Source organism: Protomyctophum bolini, assembly GCF_963924005.1.
Source record: "Protomyctophum bolini genome assembly, chromosome: 7".
In the NCBI taxonomy this organism is placed as follows: Eukaryota; Metazoa; Chordata; class Actinopteri; order Myctophiformes; family Myctophidae; genus Protomyctophum; species Protomyctophum bolini.
In genome coordinates this window covers 19,634,798-19,652,688 of record NC_137868.1, presented here as the reverse complement: position 1 = coordinate 19,652,688, position 17,891 = coordinate 19,634,798, and the positions used below count along the sequence as shown (strand labels likewise).

At 43.7% G+C, this 17,891-nt stretch overlaps 1 protein-coding gene across 1 annotated transcript in view; it reads right to left on the bottom strand.

Annotated features, from left to right (window-relative positions):
* Window positions 1-17,891, bottom strand: part of ascc3 (activating signal cointegrator 1 complex subunit 3) — a 187,845-nt gene that overhangs the window by 138,449 nt on the left and 31,505 nt on the right. The window contains exons 6-8 of the mRNA XM_080767693.1: window positions 12,489-12,690; window positions 10,973-11,111; window positions 7,124-7,253 (exon numbers count right to left, since the gene is read on the bottom strand). Of these exons, the coding sequence (XP_080623819.1) occupies window positions 7,124-7,253; window positions 10,973-11,111; window positions 12,489-12,690 (471 nt within the window). The remainder of the gene's footprint in view (window positions 1-7,123; window positions 7,254-10,972; window positions 11,112-12,488; window positions 12,691-17,891) is intronic.

Sequence of the window (17,891 nt, the reverse complement as noted above, 5' to 3'; positions counted from 1 at the left end):
CAACAGCTTATCAGCTTGCTCCAAGCTTGCATGCAGAGTACTAAATGACCTGGCCTCACGCACACATTCACGCACGTGATCGCACGCACAGTCGCACACACACACACACACGCTATGCATGTACGTGCATAGTAAAGTAACACATGCATAGTAAGAAATGCACACAGGCCATTACAGACTGAAGTGCACACTCATGCACGCACGCACACACACACACCAGATGTATGGTGGAGTTTGACAGAGTGAGATGCAGATGCAGCAAACAGGAGGCTCATTCATTTCCCTACAGAGAAGCAGCAGGAAGCAAGGGTGTGTGTGGGGGAGAGAGAGAGAGAGAGAGAGAGAGAGAGAGAGAGAGAGAGAGAGAGAGAGAGCCAGGAGGGATGGAGATAGGAGAGAGAGAGGTAATCCATCACCTCATCCACAGACACCTGCTGAAGAAGCAGCAGGACCCTCCTGAGCCGTGGAGAAAAAAAAAAAAAAAAAGGCCTAACATGTGCATCAGATGCTGGTCTGCTGCACCCCAAACCCATTAACCACTCCCTTCAAACAATCATTCACACACAACCACAAATTACTAAACCGAGGCCTTGATGACGTATTTTCCAAACATTAAAATATTCCGACCTAGTGCTATCCTACGTATAACCCACGCATCTCCTCGATGGATGAGGTTACAAATGCCTTCTAATTCAGTAGTTCTCAAACATGTCAAGGACCTCTAAATCGATGGATATGTATGGAAACATGAAAATGGATTGTGCCAGGGACCCCCCCCCCCCCAACCCCATACCCCGAAGACTTGAAAATGCAAAGACTTCCAGATACTTTCAATATTTTTTTCAAAAATGTTCCAAAATAACCAATATGCTTGGTGCTGCGCTGCGAGCTTGTACATCTGCTATTTTTGAGAACAACTGTTCTAAATCCTACGAGTTTTCTGAAAAACTGCTATATATGTAAAATCTAAAATGGAAACTGCCGGGAAACAGATGTTTTCCCTAGCTTTAATGGGTTAAAGTGCAGTCCCACAGGTTCTACCTCCACTTTAACTCTTTAAGATGTTGACTGGTCTTGTGGGACTTCCAACATGCTTTAGTTCTTTCCTCTCCTCATCCCCGCACCTGCTTTGCAAGTCTTTAAACAAACATGTCCGCGCACACCGACACGCGCAAATCAAAAGTGGATTAGGAAATGCAATCAAGGTGGATTAATTATGGATGTCGCTCGCGTCTCTTTTTTTTTAGCTCCTCGTTGCGCTATAGCCTCCGCAGTGGCAGCCTACCCACTTCCTGTTGGCTGAAAGTGAAGGTGGTGAGGTGGCACCACGGCGAGAGAGAGAGAGAGAGAGAGAGAGAGAGAGAGAGAGAAAGAGAGAGAGAGAGAGAGAAAGAGAGAGCGAGAGAGAGAGAGAGAGAGATTCTCCCTGACTGCAGAACACTCAATCATCATCACGTTTAGACCTGAGGCAGGATTCTGAAAAACTCCCTAACCTACGTTTCTTGAAAAACCTGTATATGGTGCTTACTGTATACAGTATGTGTCCAAAACTCTTACTTTATATATAAAAGCTGTATATGGTGCTTACTGTATACAGTATGTGTCCAAAACTCTTACTTTTCGGTACTAAAATAGCGGATCGACAAGCTCAAAACACGCTGCTTCGTGCAACGTTTCAACTAAAGCTTGTGGATAATATGCTGTAGTGTGATCAAGTAAGGTGTTAAAAATGCGCCTGGCAATGGTTTGAAATGTGCTAGAGAAAGGAATAAGGGTATAGTAGTAATGAGAGACTGAGGCCAGGAAAGCAGGCTATAGAGATGTCACCGAACATGACACAACCACTGTTAATTCACTGCTTAACATATGGGAGGTATAGAGGAAACTCACTCACTTGACTACATGAGCTGTAATAATGTTCCAATTCTGAGAATGTCATAATGATAAGAGGTGGACATTTGTGAAAATAGCAGATTTACAGCCTCACAACAAGTCACACCAAGATGTGTTGTGTGCTCGTACATTGGCTATCTTTTCGAGGGGAAAAAGGGGCGGACCAAGTATAGACCCACCCCTGGGGGAGTCAGTCGGGGACACCCTATAGCCTAGCCTAGCTGACAAAATAGCAAATGTTACACGCTCCTTAGGCTCCTATATCATTAGCTCAAAATGCCTTTAATAAGATCAAATCGATCTAAAAAACTAAACAAAACTAAAAACAAGACAGGTATTTAACAATAATTCGTGAGGCGAGGGAAGAAAAGAAACATACAAAACTAGCAGTTGGCAGGGGGAGAAGAATGACTAAATGCTGCGCTTTTCAACCCCTCCCGCTGGGATCTTCTCCCCTGACAGGTAGGGAGCGAAGCGTCTGTAGACCTAAATCCCTCCAACAAACTGCTTCCCCTCTGGGAGAAGAACCCCCCCCCCCCACCACCACCATCTCACACAGCTTTAGAACGTGGATTCCTATCAATTAGCGCTTCTTAGGAAGAGCAGCGCTGTGTGTGAGTGTGAGTGTGAGTGTGAGTGTGAGTGTGAGTGTGAGTGTGTGTGTGTGTGTGTGTGTGTGTGTGTGTGTGTGTGTGTGTGTGTGTACTGCACGCGCGTTGTCCACCACCCATGTTTATTGGAGTTACCGTGTCCCTGCATCTCCTTGGCTTACGAGGCAGTACATCAGTAGTACAGTGGGTGGGTGTTCTTCGAGAAGTCTACGTGTCCGTGCGCGAGTGCACTGAGTCTGTCAGCACTACAAACGGGAGTGGCGTCCACTCTCGCTCACAACACACTCTGTAACATTTATTTAGATAAATTAGGAAGGCTTTTACCACAGTGGTGAGAGCAGGACGGCCCAGCCGTCCCCCTTGATTCATTAGTTAAAAAGCTCCCTAATAAATTCCCCACTTTTAATGTTTCACAGTGCTATTAAAAGGCATTGCAGGCTCGCCATAGCCCTGTTTCCCATTATGGCTCTCCATAAATGACAATCTACACCCCCGGTGGAGAAGGGGAGAGAGGGAGAGAGGGAGAGGGAGAGAGAGAGAGAGAGAGAGAGAGAGACAGAGAGAGATGGAAGCGTCAAGACTTTTCCGTCTGCCTTTCAAAGCCCTCCTAATGGCACGTAAAGACGTATTAGCCATTGTGCGGCCGACACTCTGGAAGAGCGAGGCACTTTGTTTCAGAGTTGCCCGAGCTTTAGTTAATGAATAGAGCCACTGCTTGGCTGGGGCTAATTCACATCGCTCAGCAGAAGAGAGGCTCCATATCAATCTGTATCAGTTACACAGGGACTCGCTGAGATGAAGGGGGAATCTGCCAGGGAGAGCCAGGGAGAAACCAAGGGGACAGTGGGGGAGATAAGCCTTTTTAGAAAATGAGAAAAGGCAGGGAAATGTTGCCAGTTCACCACAGAGAATTCACACAATTCCTATTCATGCTGTTTAGGGTTTCTTTTTTCTTAGTTGTCTCCATGCAGCAGATATTGCACATGAGCTCTGTAATGGGCGGAAAGAAAAAAAAGAAAAAAAGAAAACTCAGACTTCATTGATTTGGACCCTGTAAAAAGACAATAACAAACTTCTTTCCTCTCTGATATTCCCTAATTGATTGTTTCTTGTGAGCCAGGAAAAGCAGGAAATTAACTTCCTGGGGAGAGATAAATTCTCTCAATCCATCGTAACTCTTCCTGCTTAATGGAAGTGGAGAACACAATTTAGCCAAACAATGTGTCCTGAAATTGATTGGACCCACTGAATTCTCTGTGCAGTGTTGTATTTCCACCATGCTCCTGTGTTCACTTGGATTGTGTACCTTTGTGTGTGAAAATGATCTCTCAATCTGCAAATGTTTACAAGTTTGCATGTGAACTCAAACTTCTCAAATGTTCTTGGACCAAAACAAAACACAAGGGTCTTTGACACTGTCAACCACAGAGTCTTACTGTCTAGGTTAAAGCACTTACACATGTCTGCAGAAGCCTTACAGTGGTTTAAGTCATATCTGCAGGGGGGAGACAACAATGTGTCAGGGTCAATGGGGAGAAATCAATACTGCTGCCTAACAGCATGGGAGTGCCCCAAGGGTCGCTACTCGGAACACTGTTGTTCACCATGTACATCAGGGCTATTCAACTGGCAGCCCATGGGCCGCAGCGCCCCCTAGTGGCCCTTGGAATATATATATATATATATATATATATATATATATATATATATATATATATATATATTTTAGTGCAACCACTCCTATAACCAGCAAAGTCCGTGCCTATCTATGTGGCTACCTATGTGGCCATGAGCACGAGTATATGACTATAGGGTACCAGTAGGGGGCACCAGAAACAGAGAGAAGGATAGTGCTGCAATGTTGCCTGCTAATGAGAGAGAGAGAGAGAGAGATCGAGAGAGAGAGAGAGAGAGAGAGAGAGGTGGGGGGGAGCTGAACCACTCAGTTCACACGGGTGTGATTTTTTTAAGAGAGAAAGTTACAGGTATCATGTGTGCAATATATAAAGTGCTAGATTATCATAATGACAGTAATCCTAAATTAGACTCCTGCAGTCTGTGTGTGTGAGTGAGTGAGTGAGTGAGTGAGTGTGTGTGTGTGTGTGTGTGTGTGTGTGTGTGTGTGTGTGTGTGTGTGTGTGTGTGTGTGTGTGTGTGAGAGAGTGTGAGTGTGTGTGTATTTTCAGCTAGTCTATTCTAAGGTATAGCATATATTTGTATAGACATATGATATCACGCTGTGCTCATACTGTGCACAAATGTATTAGCCTACATAAATCTTTGTGTTTGAACACAAAATGCATTTGTAGAATCCAAAGAAATGTGTGCTTCGCACGCACGCTGTGCGGCCCTCGACACACAATCATTCTACAGTTGTGGCCCCCGACCTAATCTAGTTGAATACCCCTGATGTACAATTAACGATCTTCCAAATACGTGTCAGGCGTTAGCTGCCAGATGTATGCTGATGACACGGTCATCTATGTGTCTGCTAAAACAGCCAGCATGGCAGCTGCGCACCTACACAGGAATTGCATGACATCTCAAATTGGCTCGAGTTGTTAACTTTAAATATAAAGAAAACGATGTGCATCTCAATCCGTAACAGGCCTGTTACAGATTCCTTTGAGGTAGGCATTCAAAATGAAACTATTGCTGAAATGAGTGTAAATTAAAGCGTACAATGTAAAGTATAATATTTGGGAATTATCTTGAATAAAAACCTACAATTTGAAAGATCATGCATCCTATGATTTTCTCACACCTATGATACAGCATCACAACATGGTCACAATCCTCTCAAACTGCTAACGCCTTCTAGGAAACGCATTTACAAATTGTGCAATGTGATTGTGATGTCCATGTCAAAAAAAACATTCCAAATCTGAAAGCTCAATTTGACAATAGGGCTCAAGTAGTTAGGATGCTACTTGTGTAAGAAACTTGGGGGAACTAAACTTTTAGTTTATTTCAGAGAGCACTAGCTATTTGTGTCTGCTAAAAGCCTAAAACTTTTGCAGTTGGTTCACGACGCAGCTGGCTGGCTGGCTGCAGCTCAAAGTCAAAGGGGCTGACAGAGGAGAAATAGAAGCTAAACGTTGGGTGAAAAAGCCAAAGTGATAATTGTGCTTAGAGGCAATGGCCCTGCCAGTCTAGCCTCCCATTAGCCCGCCTTCTCATCGCATATTTTATCGTGCACATATATAATATTATTACAAAATAAAATGGGTGTATATCGCTAAGAGATAATATATATCTGTAAGGATTAAATGTGTGAGACTTTGGCAGACAACGGCATACATGATGCTAGTCTCAGGGGACACGTGTCTCTGTGCATATATTTGTGTGCCTAATGGACACATTAATAGTCTAGCACTCAGGGGCTTTGATGAAGATTTTAAGTGACAAGCATCGAGGAGGACCACAGGGCTCCAGTGTTTTCTTACACACACACACACACACACACACACACACACACACACACACACACACACACACACACACACACACAACAACAACAGCGGCGGCAACTCGGCCACATAGGCATGACGAAAGCAACCCTTCATTAATTTGTTACGGCACGCGCAGATACAAACACTCACAGACACGCCAGACGCCACGGCTGGCTGACGACCCCCCCCCCCCCACTTATTATGACGTCCATTATCCTGAGTGACAGGAAGGTTAAGAGAGGTGAACAGTTACACGGGTACTTTGAAGTGTGTGACAAAACCAGCTCCGTTGGTTTACAGGCACCGGGACGGTCTTCAATATCTGAGGGACTTCATCAACGAAGCGAAAGGCCAAAATCAAATCTCCCCTCCCCCCCTCCCCCTCCAGGTGACCTTTGGAACCACCAAATAGCCACTGGTACTGATGGATGAAAGTGACCACTCTGCCAGACAGGAGGGGAACAGTGCCTTTCAAAGCCAATGATGTGTGTGGGCTTTACTGCCTTCCAAACGGCTGAGGTGAGGGCCTGAGGGGAGGGGGGGGTTGAATAGCGCTCTGCCCAGCTCACTGACCCCCTACTACGGGTCTCAGTGAAGTCTGCGGTGGGGCTAAGGGAACGGGTGTTAGTGTGTGATGGAATTAATGCGTGTATGTGTGTGTGTGTGTGTGTGTGTGTGTGTGTGTGTGTGTGTGTGTGTCCATGCGTGTATGTCAGTCAAGCTGTCAGCCAGAGTGACGGGCCATTGTGTCCGCCGACAGCCGGCTGAGAGCTACAGCACTTTCTATTAAGAGGCAACATCACTCACTGGCCTTTACAGCCCCGCTGGTCCCAGAGCAGCAGGAAGGAACCGGACCACCGGCTCCTCATGCCGCTACACCCCCACCTCCCCCTCCTGCTACCCGCCAGCCTGATGGACACACACGAAACACGACGGTGTTGGCGCGCAAATATCCTATCAGCAAGCTCGCAATGCGTTGTGTTTGTTGATCTGACGTTTTCTGTATTTCTTTTTAAATGGTTTGAAGATTTGAAAAAGAAAGCAAAGACCTGAGGCATTAAAAAAGTATAATATAAAAAAGGAATGCAGCAGATATGCCCACGATGTGTACATATGCACACACACACACACACAGAAACACTAACAAGCAGTTAAACATGGCGTCACTTGCCTCGTCCAGCTCAGAGATGAAGATGGGCTTCTCCTCGAAGCCGATGGGCATGGGTTCGTTGGGCGGGATCTCCACCTCCTCGTACATCTTAGTGTTGTCTCTGCGCACGCCCTCCGGCAACATCAGCTGAACGCCGCGCACACACACACACACACACACACACACACACACACACACAGTCAGACATTGTCCATGACTTCAAGAACACTTCAAGAAGTTAGCATAATGTCCCTGAGTGCCTGGTGGTTTGGCCAGCACACTACAGGCCATTATGCTCCTAGTAATGCGTAACGGAATTCTATAACAAGACACGAAACTCCAAAGGTTTTGGATCACCACTAGATGGCGCAAGCGCTTCCTTTAAAAAAAAATAATAATAAATATATATATATATATATAAAACTTCACACACGCACATAAACATGCACGGTTGTGCGCATGCATGTGCATACATTTAACACATTTTGGGCGGGAACCCCTTTTGGTGTTAGCATTATGTTATGCTTTAGCTACTGAAAAATAGCTGATCTACAAGCTCATGAGCTTGTAGGTCTGCTATTTTTGAAAAATCGAAGAACGACTGACATAGAAACATAGCTTTTTCAGAAAACAGACATTTTTTAAATCTGATCTCAGGTCAAAATGGGTCATCATCACACATGGGACTCAATGGGAGTGTCAGCTCTTGTTATAGAATGTTTTTGGTAAAGTCTCTTTGTATTGTTTACTTGTACACCCTGCTAAATAAAGGCTTAACTGTCCCAGTCTGCTCCAGTGCCTTCTTTCAAACTCTTTGTATATTCCTGAAAGGGTATTCTTGAGGGATACTCTTGAAAGACACTTCCACACATCTGAATATATTTAGGTTCAGATAGACATTCAGCTCAGGATTAATCATTTACCATCTATTGCAATGTTATTGCATTCCGTTTGGTGGTTTGACTCTGCTCATGTGACATTACAGATTGTGTGTGCAAGCATGACACAGAGTCTGAGATCACAAACCCACCCAGAAGCAGAGCCTAAAATACAGTTATAATAAGTAATAAGTAACTTGTCAGCAAATGAATAGCGGGGGGGGGGGGGGGGGTTCTAACAGTGTACACCTCCTGCGTTCTGTGCCAACCTGAACTATCGCTACGCTGGATGTTTGGCAATGAACTAAACCGACTGACATATTTCCAAATGTATTCCCACAGGGTCCCTTTGAAAATGCACCCATGAGAGGCGTATGGTAATCAGCAGCATAGGTGAAAGTTACAATGAACAATTAAAGGAAGGTGTCATATAAACAGAGCAGATTAAAGGAAAGGCTTGTGGGTAATAATATGTTGGGTGCAAAGGTGTAATGACTGGCTGGGTGTCGAGACAGCATCTGGGTCAGCAGAATGTCCACTATGCATCTTCTCCAAACGTCAGAAAAATATTTATCTTGATTTGATTCCAACATGTATAGCTGCTGTTTAATCATATCTGGTGATGGAAAGACGAGGGTGGAACAAATAGTATCACCATTATCCCTGGGGAAAACGTTGATATTAAAAACTAAAGTTAAGTCAATGAGTTTGTGAAGGCATCAATCGAGTCGACAACTTAAAACTATCCATTTTTTGTAGCACGTGTACAAATGGACTAATGGAACAAAATCCATTTCCATTTGTATGCTCTGCAAATGTAATGAACACCCAGGGTTGTACTGTGTAAGATCTGAAGTTGAACAATGCTGCGGTTAGAGGTGGTGGGTGATGATACACAGTTTCCCTACATGCTGAGTCTACTTAGTCTACACTTTACACCATCATGGGTGACAGCTGCAGCATGGTTTAAACTAGGATCCATTTAGGATTAGAACTGCACTTTAACAAAATGCCAATAGATGAGATTAGATGTCCTTTATTAACCACAAGGGAAAATCATTTTGCTCGGGTCAATACGTACAGTCAAGACACGACAATAAATACATACATCACAGTTACAACGCCCAGCAACAGACAATAAGAATAAGAGGTAACTACAAGCAATGTCCTCTTCACACTCATGGAATGTGCATCATGTGTTTGTGTACAGTACATGCTTCCATAATTACCTCTTATTTCGATAGGATTTCGATAAGTAGGGTGCCGATTTGATTTGTATTGTGATTCTTAATCGAATTGTGATCCTGCGATTCAACAATTGTTGCGATTCGATATTATGATTTTTTGCAAGTTTTCATGTGGCCACAGCCACCCGCTCCACCAAGCGTCAGCAGCAGGACAGGGTCAGAGTCAGCATTCCTCTGGAGTACCGGTAGTTTTGATTTTGTCGACATAAATTATGACGAAAAATGTGTTTGTTGACACAAACTAAATAAAAACTAAGCCATGACTGAAACTAAGACTAAATATACTGACAATTGCTGCGTGAACTTGTAGATCAGCTATTTTCAGCATGCAACCAAAGTGTAAAATTAGCTGTCAAAAACAACGCTGCTCTGGAGGAGCTCTTTTATCTCCTTCAAGTTCAGCCAGAGAAAGTGCTCCTGGCACACCACTGGTGCTTCTGTGCCTGCTAGTGAGCGGGCCTGATGGAGGCGTCAACCAGCGCAGCGTCATCTGCAATCTTCACGGCCATGCATGCATGCTCGCGCTATCCGAGCCCCTCCGGGTGAAAACAGAAACGAGGAAATCACTGTCCCCCTTGGTAGTCACCGGTAGATGTAATCATGACAGTTACGGTGAAAAGACCTGAAATAAGGCTATTTCGTATTTATCTCTCTGAAATAAAACTGCTTTTGTAGTTGTCATAACAATATTTAAACATAACAACAACAACCCAACACAGAGTGAATTAACCTATAAGTATGTGAAACTTTTATTCTGTGGGGGGTATTCTTTTGTTTGTGCGTTCCGACGCTTGTAGCTGCTACAACAGCTACAACAGCTACAAATACACTGTGTAGCTGTGCATCTTTGCGTCTGCCTGTGTGAACGCACCATTACGCTACAAACAGACTGACAATATTCAAGGTGAACTTCAATCTCTGTGGAGGCCTAATGTATGTCTCTGGAAGAAGAAAAAAACTCCACCTTAAAAGGAGTATGTAGAGCTGCTGAAAGATGAGATTGATGGAAAAAAAAGACTAAATTAACCCACCCAACAACTTAAAACAAAATGGGCCAAAAACTGCGTTGTGTTGGTGGCAAGAAAGAAGGCGTAGTTTCAAATCTTCAAATATTATGTCAGCGGTGGGGGTCAATTCAAATTAGCAAGAAAAAATAAAATAAAATGAATGAAAGCAGAGTTGAACAATGAGTATGTAACGGGGAGCGTTGCATAGCAACGGCCTTGTTTATGTAGGCAGCTGGGAGTACATTCTAGTATCAATCATTCTTGTAATAAAACTGTTATAGAGGGTATGACTATCATCATGCCCCCAAGTTATGTGGGAACGCCTACTGAGTGGCAAAAAACTACTTTCTGGCCTTGACAGAACATACATCCAAACAGAAAAGTTCTATCTGAGTGCCTTAAACAATCTGCCACTCATTCCCTCTATTGTCTTCACTTGTCCATTAAAACAATATATTATGTTATTAAAATGGATTTATTGATGAGCAAGTGAAGATACTGTAGTGTACAGTGTTTTTTATGCTTTGATCAGTGTGTGTGTGTGTGGGTGTGTGGGTGTGTGTGTGTGTGTGTGTGTGTGTGTGTGTGTGTGTGTGCAAACTGTGCATGTATACTCCACCAATGCATCTGTCGCAGAGATTTCATTCAGGTGTGCAGATGACTTTTGAATTACCAATAAAATAGTTAATTGGGAAGTGTTTTCACGTTGCCATATTTGGTGGTTCAGGCCTCACCTTGGCTCCTCCCACAAAGGCGGCGGCCTTGGCGGACTCGGCCTGGCAGTCGTAGACGTTGGGGTAGCGGACGCGCTCGTACACGCGCTCTCTGAGGCTGAACACTGGCTCCACACGGGCGTTCAGCAGGGCCTGCTCCCTGGAGAAAAGAGAAGATAAGACACTTAAATTCTGCGGTTCAAACATTGGGCGGTTTTCTGTGAATGTAATGCCGTCTGTGCGTGAACGCACATATGTGGGCTAGTTAAAAAAAGGTCCCCCCCCCACCTTGGTAGCCACAGAAACGTCCCTGCTTTTGCATGTGATGTGACAGACAAGCCTATGCCTCATACAAAGATGACATTGCCTGGCCCTGTATCTCAAATGGTCAAATAAATATTTGATCAAGGAATAATAATATGCCTTTTGTATTCTTTCTGTATATCAGCAAAATATAGATTTTTATGTTAGGAAAGTTAATCGATCGATAAGGTTATCAATTACCAATTCATGAATGAATGGATAAATCCCATCCCTATAAGGCTCCAGTTCACACCGGAGGACATACTGCACCTGAACAAATACACACACAGGCTCCTAGCTTTGGGTTTGGGATTTAAGAAGAATACAGATTTTGACGGACGGCACAAACAGATAGGCAGGCAGCCACGTGAAATGTTGTTTTTCTTTTTCCAGCGGAGAGACATGAGGCATAATGTTCCCTCATAACATGGCTTACCTCGCTGCTAATCTCTTCCTTCACAGTCTGGCGGATTTGGCCATACTAAGTTTTTAATTAAACAGATCGCTGCCTCTATTTTTTTTTCTTTTCTTTTTTTTTCTTCATCTGCTGGAAATTAAATTTTCAGAAAAATCCCCTCCCCAAAAAAGAAGAGGGTGCGATGCCAAAGTCAATATGTCCCCCCCCCCCCCTCTCTTTTTTCTTTCTTAACCTGCGGCTGAGCTGTGATGAAAAATGCATAAGAATGTGTTGGCCTCGATATTGAAGTACTACAGCACTCTTTCCCAAACAGTGGGTAGGGAGTCTAGGGACATATTTGTGAGTCACAGACCAATTTTTATGGGTCACGACTTGATTAAAAATCCCATTTTCTTTTCCTACATTAAATATAAATATATTTCAAAAGATTTACAGACAATTAAATAAATTAAATATGTTGCTACATGTATAGCAACAACTAATGAGACACAGAGGTAGCTCCCAGATTGAAAGGTATAACAAGTTAACAACGTATAGGTTGCAACAGGTATGAATCTGTTAAAGAATCATATACATTTTAAAACAAGCACATCTAAGAAATTCCATCAATTTAAACTAACCCTAAATAATAATTAAGGAGTAGTGGAAAATAGCCGATGTACAAGCTCAAAACCTGTCGCTTCGCGACGGGTTGTGAGCTTGTAGATCTGCTGTTTTCACTAGTTTGGGACGGGTCCCTGGTTGGGGTTCTCTTGTGGATCTTGAGATAAAGGGAGGGAGGTGAGGAGGGAAAAAAGTCGAGAGACGGGCGTCTACCTCTGGGCTCTCATCTCTTTGGGGTCAAAGCAGAAGCCTGCATCTGCGGGGTCGGCATCGTCGAGGCCTTTCCCCCTCTTCCTCTCCCTCTTCCCCTCCCTCTTCATCATCTTCATCATCTGTCTCTCCTGCTCCGACTGGATGGTGACCTGGACGGCCACGGTGGGCAAGGATCCGTCGGCCGTGCCTTTGCGGCTAGCATCTGGGCGGGAAAAAACAAGTTAAACCTAATGGACCCTTGCAGATCTTTAACTCTTGAGTTAGGGTTAGGGTTACACTCTCAAGGGTTTAATTATTGTTAAACATCGGCATTACTTAATTTACAAGGATTTTTAGAGAGAGATACATTTAGAGAATGTAGAATTGTTATTTTGATCAACGTTTGCCTGTTGTCTACTTGTCTCTCCTATGGTACCAACATCAATACAGCATTGGAATTGTGGACAACATCTTGTTGTGGGTCTGAGAGGCTAAATGTCATCAAAATGGTGGTCCGTGCTCAAATGCTGAATAACCTTGATTGTTGAAAACCACTGATCTACATGTATATTTATATTCTGGTAGGAATCATTGCTATAGTGTTGGTTTAGTCTCCCAAGCTCTTGAGAAAACAGAAAACAAACAGAAAAATACTTTTTCAAGTGGGTTGCCAATTTCAGCCAATCATGAGAGAGTACACATTTATCGTCTTCAACTTAGTTCCATCCCTTACAATTTAACTTGTTTACCCCGGTATCCTGTATGAGTTCTCTCTCCTGATTGGATCAAATTGGTATCCTGATTCCTGACCTGAAAATACATTTTCAGTTTACTAAAGTCAGCTATAGAGACAGGGTGGTCCCCTGTTACTGGACATGCACTCGATAGCAATGACTGCTATCACAATATAGACCGTTTTAACACATATTTTAACAAGAACAAATATCCCTTAGTGCACCTAACAATTAACATAAAAGTCAGATAAATGTGTCATGACAGAGGCTGTTTCCTTCCCTGAATGTGTGTGTGGGTGGCTGATTAATCCTGTATGCATCGATGCACAACAGGTGATTCACATCTACTGTAGCTCTGTGCCCAATTAGTTTGACTCAGGGCAGTGGGACTATTTAAATGAGACATCTCACACACCCTACAAGAGGTTACAAGATCAAACAGGTGCCTTTCCAAAAACAGCAGAGGCACAAAATAGGCTATGATAATGAGTGGCTCTGGCCTGAGCTCACATGATGAGGAAAAAACGGAGAAAAAAAAGAGACAATTAATGGTATTGTTTAGCCTGCCTTGGACTATAATGGCATGTGATATAAATGGTAAATGGTGCATTTATATAGTGCCTTTATCCAAGGCGCTTTACATAGATTGTGCATTACATTCACCCATTCACACACCTGCACACTGTAGTAATTCCTATGTTTTTAATTGTACCAGGTCTAGTGTCTTCTTCAGAAAGCACAGCAACAACCGGAGAAGTATAAGGAAAAGTACTACATATTTCAACATTGGGAATAAAAGCCAACAAAGGGAACTCATCTGACTTTTGTGGGTTAACCCATTCTGACCTGAGATCAGATTCACACGAGGTTTCCACTGGCCACACACTGGGTCTGATTAACCCATTCTGACCTGAGATCAGATTCTAAAAATGTCAGTCGTTCTTCGATTTTTCAAAAATAGCAGACCTACAAGCTCGTATCGCGCCACTCGGTGGCGCGATATGAGCTTGTAGATCTGCTATTTTTCAATAGGTAAAGCATAACATGATGCTAACACCAAAATGGGTGCCCGGTCAGAATGGGTTAAAGACCCCCCAGGCAGCCCCCCCAATCCCGTCCCTGGTAGAAGCACAACAGCTCAATAAACGGCAGAATTGCTCTTGAAAACAGATGAGATCTGATGATTGCACAGCGGCCCAGGCTGATTGACTGAATGATTTCTTCTTTATCTCCACTAACGGCTCTATACCTGCTTCGCTCTCCCGCTCCCCCCCCCCCCCCCCCCCCCCCTACCCATCGTCAATTTCCCTCGCCACACCCCGCTTCACCACCCCCCCACCCCCCCCTTAACCCATTTAGACCCGAGGCTCTACAAAAATGCCTTCTGAATGAATTTGGCCACGGACCATTCCAGGGGATCCCCAGAAGGAAGGATTTCAGTTAGAAATGTTCGCTTTAAAATATATACAGTATAAATGTTCAAAGATTAGCAATTTTGCACACATTTTCACGTCTTTCATTTTGAATAGCGAGGCAAAAAAATGTACAAAATAATGGTTAAAGAGGTGTAAAGTACATTCACACTTAGAGCGTGATTACATACAAAGTCAATGCAAAGACGAGAAGCCTCGAACGGCCGCGGCGCGACCTGGCGCAGCACAAACGGGACGAACCGAGGCGAATATTTAAATTCAAGTCTGAACGCACCGTTAAAAGCTGTACATGTAAGTGACACAGAGGCTTTCCCGGTGTCGACGGGTTAACCGTGTTGCCCTCGCGATGCACCAATTCCTCTGTCTAAACCGCCCGCTGTCCTTTTCGTTTCCCGCTCTATCTGGGAGCCATCATCCCAGGTTATTTCTCCCCACTCTAGAAGTGATTGCCTCCAGGCCTCGTGGGACCATGTCTCCCAGAGCCTCCATGCTGACGGGCTGCGTGTGTTGTGAGGACCAGGGTGAGCCGTTGTTGTGTTTTTACTTTGCTCTTGAGGTGTCTTTGCCATGTTTCCCGACACAGTCTTTGCGGCTTACGTGGCAACGTGGGCCTGGCAGGAATTCAGGAGGGCCCCGAGCAGTGGTGGGAAAAGTAACGCAAGTAAAAGTATCAATACCGCAATGTAGAAACACTCGGTTACAAGTAAAAGTATACATAATGCAAAAGTTCACTTCAGTAAAAGTACAAAATATACTTAAAAGTACAAAAGAAAAGTACTCAGTGTAACGAATGTCTGATTCCACAAATATTCAAATGTATGTGAATCTTTTGAAAATAGCAGATTTATAAGCTCTCAATGCGTCACATTGCAATGCATTGTGAGCTTACAGATCGTGGCCGAAATGTGTATAGGACTGATGTAGACTAGTGACTACTAGACTATTAGTCTTACATTACACTGAAGGTAGGAAAAGAAAAAATGTGGGCCAGAAACCTGTAGGTTTTTCCATAAATGAATGTCCTCATATTTTTATAGTGTCGCACAAAAGTAGCATTAAATAGCAGATCTACAAGCCTGGGCGAATACGTTCAAAATATAGACGGGATTAGACGCCCATTATTAGTATTAATGTTTTGGAGCGATGTTATACAACAAAAAAGTCACTCTTACATACTCCAGAGACAAAGTGCAGTTTAACCCATTTTGGGCGGGAACCCCTTTTGGTGTTAGCTACTGAAAAATAGCAGATCTACAAGCTCATACGAGCTTGTAGATATTTTTTTTTAAACGAAGAACGACTGTCAGGATGTAGAAGACATTTTTAGAATCTGATCTCAGGTCAAAATGGTTAACAGCAAAAAATGATATCAGAAGGGAAATTAACACTAAGTAGCTTCCTGCCAAAGGCTGGTTAGTTGGTCTACACTACCAGCCACATTGGCAGCTCACCAGACATATTTCAGAGGCCCCTGCTCTATTTTAACATTCCTATTTGTCTTGTGAAATATTGTGTGGTGAATGTTGGATCCATCGGGCGCTGTGGCTGCCTGACAAAGAAGTTGGTATCCTGCCATGACTGATATATTAAATTCCCCACAGCAGAACACTCAACATTGTTGATTCCACAGCCCGAGAAAAAGACTGGGTTATAATCAATCTTATCTCATTTCAACATTGCGTATTAGATTAGCGCATTAAAAGCATTGACTCTACAAACACACTGGCAAACACAAATAACAAACGGTTTCAGGCTGTATCCAAAACTAAATTACATTTGTAAAAAAAAAAAGGGGGGGGAACCGTCTTTGTGGCCATGAGAATTGCACGTCTCTGATACTCAGCTCCGCATGGATTGTGTTATAAGCCATAGTCTATGAATATGCCTTGCTCTTTTTATTAATAACTTTAGGCTATGTGGAATCGATACATGAACAATAAGTATTTTTAAACAGCTTGAACACAACACAACTGGTTAGACGAATTAAAATGCAAGTTGTAAGCAGTGCAATAGCCTCATCCATTTCAATGTATTCATTATGAGACTCCACAGCAAAATGATAAGACACGAAAAGCTGGTGTCTTGTACAGCAAACATTTACACAGTTGGAGGACAGCTGTTAGTAAACTAATTAGGAGTTGATTTGAAACTAAATGCTGAACCATGACATGTTGTGCGTATAATATCCACATCCCATTTAAGGTTGGCATGGCACAACGGATCTCAAGTTATTAAGAAATATTTCTTCAATTCAGTACAACTCCATCCCTGCGCACGCGCGCACGCGCACACACACACACACACACACACACACACACACACACACACACACACACACACACACACACACACACACACACACACACACAAAAATAGTGGCACCACATAAGGAAAAGTGTTTCAACTGATAGGCTATTGACGGTGCATCCTAAAAATACTGACGGAGGACGAAATGTAGTGTATCCTGTTCCAAAACCTTGAATGAAGAATGAATGTTTTGTTGTGTGTAAACGTGATCGACACACGAGGGCCTATAAATGTTTAAACGTGTGACAATTTCAGACTAAAAATACAGACTACAGTGTGCACACAAGAAACTTGAAGGTACATCAAATGTGGGATATTCTGGGCGCTTGGCGGGCTTTAACCTCTCTGCCCCCGACAAGAGGAGCAGACACAAACCAGATTTGAACAGAATCAGACACATAAGCTTACTATTATGCCTAATGGTCCAGAGAGAAAGACGTGTGCACTGACAACCCAGCCAGGCACACTCACACACTCTCCTCATGCACAGGGTTTCTCTTTTTCTCTCTTGCATACAAACCACACAGCAAGCAAGCAAGCAAGCAAGCAAGCACACACACACACACACACACACACACACACACACACACACACACACACACACACACACACACACACACACACACACACACACACACACACACACACACACACACACACACACACACACACACACACACACACACACACACACACACACACACACACACACACACACACAATGCACAATGGGAGGCTATTTATACCAGGTTGGAGCTGTCACCTCCCCAGCTGGCTGAAGCCCCCAGTGCGTCCCCCCACTGCTGTAGCTGTAGCCTGGGTGGGTCGACCCCAGACAACCGGCTCTCCTTACGCCCAACCAGACAGCTCCGGTTGCCAGATGCCGTATCACAGTTCATGGTAGAGGGGGAGGGGGGTTGTGCTAATGAGAAGCTTCCTCGTTACTGCAT